This window comes from Arachis ipaensis, chromosome B9, assembly GCF_059453495.1.
Source record: "Arachis ipaensis isolate K30076 ecotype BB chromosome B9, ASM5945349v1, whole genome shotgun sequence".
Classification (NCBI taxonomy): Eukaryota; Viridiplantae; Streptophyta; class Magnoliopsida; order Fabales; family Fabaceae; genus Arachis; species Arachis ipaensis.
Window position 1 is genome coordinate 21,045,382 of NC_142444.1, and position 10,277 is coordinate 21,055,658.

The 10,277-nt window shown below is 34.5% G+C and overlaps 1 protein-coding gene across 1 annotated transcript; it reads right to left on the reverse strand.

The window, feature by feature from the left end:
- Positions 1-559: 559 nt before the first annotated feature.
- ASIL2 (sequence-specific DNA binding transcription factor) lies at positions 560-2,691 on the reverse strand. The gene has a single exon (XM_016320802.3). The coding sequence runs from the start codon at positions 2,044-2,046 to the stop codon at positions 883-885; it is 1,164 nt and encodes a 387-aa protein (XP_016176288.1). The 5' UTR covers positions 2,047-2,691; the 3' UTR covers positions 560-882.
- Between the last annotated feature and the right edge of the window lie 7,586 nt (positions 2,692-10,277).

The following is a 10,277-nucleotide window of genomic DNA, read 5'->3' on the forward strand; positions in this document are numbered from 1 at the left end:
ACACGCATATTTTTTGTTCTTATTTGCAATAGAAATCGGTTGTGGGTATTTAATGTGAAAATTCTCAGACAGTCACCTCAAAGTGGAAAAGTAATCAGTTTTTCAGATTAGGGACTTTGGAACACGTCATTGCACAGCATCAGGTGAAGATAAATCAAGTTAGTAATTAACAAGATTAGTCTCGAGGAGACTTGATCAGGAACACCCAACTCTATTTGACATATAGTGATAATAATTTCTCTGCTTGCTTATCAATTGGTTTCAAAAGTCAATCATACTTTTTCTTTTAGTTAGTTTGAAGCCAAGAGATGCTCGTGTTCTGATTGAAGTTTTCAGATGAGGATCAATCAACCATTTTGGTAACAGCATCACATCCCTATTTCCTCATGTCATTTGAAGAAAAAAAAAAATTACCACGAAACTGTGCAGGGAAAGACTATACTAGCTAAGAGAAAACAATATATGTAAGGGAGATAATAAAAAATCAACCCAAACACCTCAAAAAGAACTGATCTCCCACATCAGGTAGCATATCTTGTATGTACAATACAATCTATCATTCACAGTAGTCATCATATATTGATAATTTAGAATGGTAATAATAATACACACGACAAGTAATACATTTTACTGCACCGACAGTAGGTTATTTTGGGCATCCTCCCCCTCCCCCTCATCTCCACCTCCACCTGCTTCCCATGCCGTTCTTCAGCAGCAACCCCACTAAGTTAACTAGACTGAACAACTAAGGGATAATAACTAAACATATTACACTTAAAAAGAGACTAAGAAAAGAAAAAAAAAAAAAAAAACATTCTTGTTCACAACAGTCACTCACAGAAAAGGGGCTAGCAATGAGAACCTAATTAACCTAGTCATGTCTCACTCACTGTCACTATTATTGTTATGGTGGTTGTTGGTGTTGCTGCTATGGTGATTCCCTGCATTGTTGTTGGTACCTTTTTTACCAAGCTTAAGTTGCGAGATCTCCAACTGTGTCTTCATGAAGAACTGCATCCGCTGCAGCTCAAGATCCTTGGCGAATTTCATCCTCTGCTTCTCCATCTCCACCACCTGCTGAAGCTTCGAACTCTCCGCTTGCTCGTAAGCCTCCCCAAACTTGAGAATTGCCTGAGTCAATTCCCTCACTGCACACCCCCAGCTCTTCCCCTTCGCCTTCGTCACTAGTACCGGTTCCCTTCCTTTAGGCCCGTTTGGGTTCATATCCATCTCTCTCTGCTGCTGCATCCTCGGCCTCTTCCGCTCATAATTCTCCGGCGGGAAACTGTCACTGGACACCGGAGACGGTGGGTCTCTATCCGAGGAATCAGACTCTGGATGAGTAGGATGACGCCTCCGGAACGAGAGCTTCTGGTTCTTCACCTGCTTGTTTTGGTTCTGATTTTGATTCTTTAGAGTTTGGAACTGATTATTGTTATTACCGCTGCTGCGGATCCCTACCGGAATTCCAAGCGGAACCTTCTGTGTGGCCGGGGAGGGGGAGTTACCGGCGCCGGGGATCTTGGCAGTGGGACCGATCAGCTGGTCAAGGCGATCATAGAAAGGCCACTTGCTAGGTACGCCGGCGGCGGCGATCTTTGCCTTCTCGAGCTTGTACTTCTTCTTGACGGTGTCGATCCGGTTCTTGCACTGTATGTCGGTCTTTGGTGTCTTGCCGTAGTCCTCTCTTCCGCTCACGATCTCCGCTACCTCCTTCCAGTGTTTCTGTTTCAGGTTCCCCCTGCTCAGTTCAAGGTACCTCTCTCCCCACGCGTCAATCAGCACCGCCGTAGCGCCCTCGCTCCAGCAATCTTCCCTCCCTCCTCCTCCTCCTCCCCCGCTACCGCCGCCGTTTCCCCTCGGGGGAGGCGCTGGCTGCTGCTGAATCGGAAGCGCTAATGCCACGCTATTAGGAGCCGGAGGCGGATGCTGCTGCGGTGCCGGCGCCGCCACCGTCACCGTTATCCGGCCGTTCTCCCTCGGCGACGATGCCGGGGATCCGCTCGCCGGAGACGGATGTGACTGGATCTCATCGTCGTCGTCCATTGACTCGTCGGCGCCGATCTACCGTGGGGTTTCACAGTAACGATTGGTAGAGATGGAAAGAGAGAGGAGGTTAGAGAGAGAAAGAAGATGAAGCTAGGGTTTTCATTTTTCTTTTTTTATTTTTCTTGATTTTGGCCGGAGAGAATTTATCGATGCCTTTTCGTGTTTTGTTCGTTTTTTTTACCCTTTTTCAATAGATTTTTTTTTAAAAGAAATTGGGGGAAATTATATTTTGAAGTTTTTTGGGTGGTTTCACGGAAGGGGTGGATTTTGACGGTGACCGTGGATGAGGGTTTGGCAGTCCAGGACACGTGGAGGGACAGAAGAGGAAAATGGAATTGACGTGGAAGGATGTGATTGGAGAAAAGAGGAAATTCCGTCACCGGCTAGTTGGTGTTTCTGTGTGCCGGCTCAGTTGGTGGACCTTTTCCGTTACTATTGGTATGGGTTAGTTCACGAGTTTGATGATAAACACCAGGACCTTGTTACTCTTGTATCTCAAGTTCTGAGTTATCATTCAACCTGCCTCCGCGGTCACCGGTTTGATATCCCCAATTTACCCTCAACCTACTTAACTTTCTTGTCGTTTTAGTATTTCAAGTTACCTAAGAAAAAGAGTACTTTGATAAAATTCCAGCAATTACATTCAAATCTGGTGAGTCAAAAGAGAATAACTGTTAATTAAGCGCAAGACAAATGATATTTGTACTGGCTTTTAGTATAACTTTACATGTATACTTCTTTTGCTAATTTTAAAAGATAAATTTTTTATATTCTCAATTAAAACAAAGTATATTTTTAGAGAAATTATCAAAATCGTCCATAGTTTTTTATTGAATATATTGACAAAAATATTTTTCACTTTTGATAATGATAAAAATGTCTAAACTATTTTAAAATGTGACTAAAATAACAAAAAAAATATTTTTTACAAATGACAAATAATTTTTATATTTAATAAATCGCTTATGTGTTTGTACAAAATTTTGTAGAAATATTTAGATAGCTATTTAAAAGGTACATATAAAAAATTTGGATTAAAATTAGATCTATAAAATTTTTAATTATTTTTTAAAAATATTCTTGCCACAAAGAAAAACGCAAAAGGAATCTACTCCAGTAAAATTTTTAAATTTTAAGAATAAAAATATTTTATTTTTCTAATTATACTTGTAAATAATTATATTAAAATCTAATCTCTAAAGTACTTGTTAAAAATATATATTTATTATTGGATATTTTTATTACGTTTTAAAAATATTTTGAAGATATTTTTATCGTTAATAAAAATAAAGAATATTTTTGTCAACATTTCAAATGTTAGGACAATTTTGATAAGTTACTCATTTTTTGTCTATAATTCTTTTGAAACATTTAATTTAATTTAATTTAATTTAATTTAATTTTTAATATTTAAAATAAATTTCATTCTACAATTAATATTTTAATAAATAATAGTTAGTTAATTTTTTTTTAATTTTACTCTAAACTACTTTGCAATTCCATCATTCTAGCCCCAAAATTCTAACATTAATCCACCAAAATCCTAGCCTCCATTTTCAAATCCAAAACCCAAAATCCTAAATTCCTAACCCACCCATGTCAATGATGCCAAAAATAACTAGTGATGATAAAATATTGATTAAATTATTCTGTTAATTCTTATAATTTCATTAAATTTATAATTAAGTTTTTATAGTTCAAAAGTTTTCAATTGAGTTCTTATATCATTTTAAATTCTGAAATTAAATTATTTTTATGTAAAAAATATTCGAATTAACAGAATACTTTAAAAATGAGAAACATTTAGATTTATATATTTAATTCTTAAATATAGATATTTTTAATTTGAAAAAAAATATTATGTTAATTCTAATATTTTTGACACGACAAAAATCTAATTATAAAATTTAAAATAGTGTAAGGATTCAGTTAAAATCTTTTAAACTATAGAGACTCAACTATAACTATAATGACACTATGGAGACAGAAGTTTAACCTAAAATGTTATTCCATCAAATTAGTTTGAAAATGGGTTTTGAAAAGAGTACTAGTCGCACCCTATGGTTATAGTTTTTTTTTATTTTTTTTATTTTTTTTTTTTGGGTGACTTCCCTATGGGTATAGTTCTAATAGTATGTTTAGGTCTTAACACGAAAAAAAGAATTCAACAATTGATGGGAAAGGTTTTGAAGTTTTTGATGTGTAGTTAATTATGTTTATATATTAACAAGAAATAAAAGGTTTGCCGGGGTACCTTGTTTATATTACGAAAAACGTAACAAGTTAACCCAAAAGACAGGAAAAGTTAGGTATAGTTAATATTAATCTAAAATTTCATATTGAAGTTCTAAATTTTGTCGATTATGAACTGATATATGAATACTGACATAGATATAAGACACAATCATATAGCATAACATGAATTTTAAATTCTTATAGATACGAAAATATGTCATATATATAAAATATAAAGTATATTTTAGATAAGTTATAATGATATTTTTATATTTTATTGATATTAAAATATAAATTAATTTTTTAATTATTTTTAATGTCTTTTATTTTTAATTGTATAAAGTATTTAAAATATTTTTATTTTAAAAATAATAATATATACTATTTCTGAACTAATTTAATTTCAAGAATACATGTTAAGAATAATATTGAATATACTGATACGTGAGGGTATTTAAGTATGTCCAAACATATTTGATTTTTTTTAAGATATGGTTGGACACAAAAAACACGTATGTCGAACGAATATCGTATCAAAAATATGTCGTACACACGAACACTAAAATTTAACAAAGTGTCCGTATTTCATAATTAATGAAGAACTGGGATTCATGTTGTTATTCTTAGCTAATGGCTTGTCAAGTTAAATGAATTGTATAGAAAAATAGAAAAACAAATGTTAAAGAAAATAGATCATAAAAGCTAAATCTTAAAACTATACTAATCTTAATATAAGTTTGTAAGTGTTTCTGAAATTATCAAATGGGCCCAAAAATCAAAGTTATGTGGCTTACTGTCTTTCATGTTCGTGCACAGCTACTTGAGCGGTGTTTAAACTACAAGAAAAAACCCATGTTACCACGCTTTTTTCTTGTCACGCTTCAAAAACGTAATCGAAAGGGGTCAATGGCCAGGCTTTTTATGAGAATGGCAATTGCTTAGAGATTTGGTCACGATTTTTTTGCCACACTTTAAAAGCGTGGCTAAAAAGGATCAATGGCCATGCTTTTATAAGGGTGGCGACTGATTAGAGATTTGGCCACGCTTTTTCTTGCCACGCTTCAAAATGGTAGCGATAGAGAACAACAGGCACGCTTTTGAAGCGTGGCGAAATGGTTTCGTTATAGTGATGTTTTTGAAACGTGCCCTTTTCCTCTAACTCTTTCGGCATGCTTCAAAAGCGTGGCTACAAAGTTCAAAAAAAAAAGGTTTCCCACCCCTCTTTCTTTGAAAGACTGAGAGTTAAATTGCATACACAATAATGCCTAACACTACTCTTTATTTTCTTCGAAACACTCTCTCCTTCGAACCAATGCCTTGAAAATCTTTGAAGAACCCTAACAAAGAGCTCATCGCTGACGCTCGCCCTCTCTCCTCTGTCGCAATGCCTCTGTCAGCGCTCCCTCTTCCAACGCTCCAACCATCACTGCTCCTTCCATCTTCCTTGTACACATTAAACCCCTAACCCTCCTTCGGCGATGACTTTCTCTAGCAAGGCCTCCCTCGACGCTCATTGTCCCTTCCAAACCCTCTGTCGACGCTCGCTCCGCTGCCGCTCCCTTCATCTGTGCTCCAATGCTGTAAACCCTAACCCTCCTTTAGTGGTGATTCTCTCTGGCAAGGCCTCCCTCTTTGGCCCTCACTTTCTCTTGCAAATCCTCCGTGGGCACTCCCTCCGCCGCCGCTCCCTTCCGTCGTTGCAAACACCTAACCTTTCATCTTCCCTCTCTCGCAAACCTTTCCCTGTCACTGCAAACCCTAACCCCTGTGGAGAATTTTTCTCTATGAATTAGAGAAGGTTTGTTGTTCTAGCTAATTCTTTTAATTCATTTTGTGAGTTGTCAAAAAATTAAATAATTTGTTGTTGATTGTTGTTGTAATTCAAAATACTGTTATGGATATTTGTCACTCGTTATGAATATTTGTCATTATGCTTATCTTTAAAATCTCTGAATTTGTTTGGTGTTGTCATTATTTTGCTTGCCACTGTTACTGGCTTTGGGGCTATGATGTTTGTAGTTTCTGTTTTTTCTGAGATATTAAAGTGGAGGAGAATAGTTGTTGGTGAATTGAGCACATTATACTTTAATTCTTTTTTTTTTTTGCCATGTTACATGAGATGAGTTATTTAAATAATTCATTATTGATTGTTGTTGTAATTCAAAATACTGTTCTATTGATTTTTAGTAATCTGCCAGTCTGGTCTATTGAAAGTGGTAAATTTCCATTTACTTTTGGATATATAAGGCTTGCTATATATGCAATATGGTCTGGTCTAGTCTTTCAATATGCATTTTTAATAATCTGCTAGTCTGGTCTGGTTTGGGGGTATGCAATATGCATGATCCTGTAAATGCCTCTGCTAGTCTGGTCTTGTATTCAACAATTAGAAATTTGTTTGAGCTCTGCTGTTATGCTCCATTTATTTTTTATAAAGATACTTATTAGTTATTAATATTTACTTAAGTCTAAGTTTATTTTATTTCAGGCTTTCGGTAGTTCTCTATTCACTACCACTGCCACCTTTCTTATTCTGATGCTCTTGTGGAACTACTGTACTGCCTTGCTGCTGCTGTGGTACTAATTATCTACTGACGAATTGCTATTCGCTACCACTACTACCTCTTATTCTACTTCTGGTTTGCTGTTGTTGTTAATTAATCTGCTACTGGATTGCTTAGTATAATTTAGTTTTGTGGAGAAATGAATAAAATAATATGGGAGATGTGTAAGGATAGGTTATGTATTTAATTAAGTATGGTGCACATTTTTTTTCAAAGTCTGCTTTTGTGAAATGATGAGACTATAGCCCCTTGTTTCAACATGCTTTAGCTTGCGTTTTCTACCATTTTTTGCCTATTTGCCATGTCACGTTACCTAGACTTAGATAACCTATATATAATAGAATTCATCTTTAACACCCAAAAAGAATCACTTAGATAGAAAGAAAAAAAGTTGTAGAGCACATTCCTTCAATGGCATTTAATGCACATTCCTTCTATTTATAGTTTTATACTCTCTATTCTCTATTATATATATTTGAACCTTATTAGAAATATAAAAGAGAAAATAATTATAAAATAAACATTAAAGTTTTTAATGATGCCAACTACTATAACAAATTAAGTTGTTTTTGTCATAAAAACATTCAAGAAAATTTTTGGTTAGAAATTTCAAGTCACTAGATGATGACATGGTATGCACTGAACAACATATTGATAATTACAGCACAGAACATTAAACTACAAAATAATATGTAGCGTCTTTGAATTAAATTTTAACTAAAAGAGCTTTGATATGTCTACTATGGGATAAGATTCTGTTGTGACAATTGATGCTCAACTCTTAACCAATAATGTTCATATTATTTCTTTTTTTGAGGGCACCCCATTTTCTTATTCTACATGTGGCATGTTGTTAGGTGTTAGCTAGTCTTATATTAGAATCTATTTTTTTCATTTCTTTTTTTTAAGGGTAGTTAACTAATTTAATTGTTTGGTGAAGGAGGTTGCTGAAAAATTTTTGTAGTTACATATTGGTTATTAGTATTTACTAAAGTCTAAGTCTATTTTATTTCAAGCTTTCAGTACTTCTCTATTCACTACTGTTGCCACCTCTCTTATTTTGTTGCTCCTGTGGTACTGCTTTGCTGTTGTTGTGGTACTAATTATCTGCTGCTGAATTGCTATTCACTGCCACTGTTACCTCTCTTATTCTGCTTCTACTGCTCTACTACTTTGCTGCTGCTATGGTACAAATTAAGACGGTAATTAAGTTTGGTTTATGTGAATTTGAATACATCTATTAATTTATTACTGATGTTATGCGGACAACTTCAGTGCTTTCCTGAGGCACTCACTTCAGGACCTTTTTTAAGCATTGCTAAAATTCATTTTTCTTTGTTATTTTATGTCCAATGCCTTCAAAGTATTTTGGAGGCTTAGACAACATTGTCTCTTAGCTAATTAGGAAGCTAGAGTTGCAGTTAGTGAGACTAACAGTAAGGACTTCAATATCGTTGGATGTACCTTTTTGAACGGTATATGTGCACACTAAAATCGTATATTCGTAATAGAAGTCATTCAGAAGGATCCATTGCTGAAGGATATTTGGCCAATGAGTGTAAAAAATTTTGCTCAAGATATTTGCATGAGGATATTCACACAAGATTCAATAGAATCCCTCAAAATAATGATGAGTGTGTTTCAAATGAGGTGCGAACTCCTAGTTTGTTTCTAAGAAAACAATGTCCTTTGGGTGAAAAAATGGGAGATTTGTTTATTTTAGATAAAAAAAAATCAGAAATACAAAGTCATGCATACATCCTAAACAATTGTGATAAGATCGAAGTCTACATATGAGGTACTTTGTTTAATTCATTATCATTTGTTCGATCGCAATCATAGCATTTTACCTTACTAACAAATAAGAATATGAATATTTGATCTCTTCAAAGAGTATGAAGGTGCAGTTAATGATAACAATCCACAAAGAAGAAAGTGGGAGAAAGCCAAAGACCATAGTCAACAGTTCTTAGAATGGTTTAAAATTTATGCCATGAAAAAGGATGGGCTTGGTTGGGCAAAAGGGTTAGCTAGGGGTCCAAATAGAGATGCGAAAATATTTCCAGGTTATGTTATTAACGGGTATAGGTTCCATACAAGGCATCGTGATGTGAGACGTAAAATCCAAAATAGTGGTGTCACATTAGAGGCATTGACTCCTAGTTTTGCTAGTGTGAAAGATAAGAATCCAATTGAAGCAAAAGTAATCTACTATAATAGAATAGTTGATATGTTTGAGTTAGATTATGGCTAATTTAAGGTAATCTTGTTTAAGTGTGACTGGTATACAGCTCCAAAAGATAACTTTGGTCTCTCATATGTGTATTTTAGTAAAAAATACTACCAAGAAGAACCATTTATGCTAGCATCTCAGGTAAACTAATGTTTTTATGTGCAAGACCCATATGTGAATGACAAACACTATGTTATGAAAATAATTCCAAGAGATTTATTTAGGATAAGTGATGACCTTGAGTCTGATTCCCCCATAATATATGAAAACAATTCCATTTTCTATGTTGAATTTTTTGTTTGTAATTCATGCTACTGTTGTTGGCTGAATATGCATTGTTGGTTGTTGAATTTTCTGGTTGTGTACTATTGATTGTTCTTTGTTTTTCTTGCAAATAATAAAGTTATATGCATTAAAAAATTAAGACAGTAGATTAGATTGTGCAACTATTTCTGTTACTTGATTCTGCTAAGAAACAGTTAATTGTTAGTGTTGTCTATCCTTTAGAGGGGACCGGACCTCTTACTCTCTTCCACACGTTTCATTTTTTGGAACCCTTGTTTTCTCTATAAGTCATGAGCCACTAAACCTCCTCGGTTAAGGTTAGGAGCTCTGTTTATTTTTATGGATTGATAATATTACTTTACTATTTTAATTAATGTATTGATTCCGTTTCAAGGATTGTTTTCGTTCTTCATCTTATGAATCTGGGTGGAACGACAGTATGACCCTTATTCTACATGTGTTCTTGTAATTCTCGACAGAGCTATCTCACTTTAACAACAGCTTGAAAGCAAATTCCTCCTAAATTGCTAATTACTTGAACTAATCTAGATACGTGACATATAATCCGTTTAGTCTTGGGTAATTAGAATTTCTGTGGCCATAAACTAGATTTGCTCTTAACCCTCTAATCTAAATTAAGTGACCAAGACATTGGCAGTTGATTTGGGTTAAAGAAGACTAAATCACTAAGACATTAGGGTTTAGTCAGTTAAAGTTTGCTTTGAAATGAATCTTGCATGATTAAAATAGTTGGTAAGAAAACATAATCCGGAAAAGTGAACATCTCCGATACCTTAACTGTTTTCTCACATATTTCACACCACCTTCATTATTTGCATTCTCTACTCTTTAATTTACTGTTTGATGCTTTTGAAACTCAAAACACCCCTTTCTGGTTGCTTGACTAAGTG

Bases quoted from the DNA above. Each gene is read 5' to 3' on its own strand.
- ASIL2 (XM_016320802.3), bottom strand. From the start codon at position 2,046: ATGGACGACGACGATGAGATCCAGTCACATCCGTCTCCGGCGAGCGGA.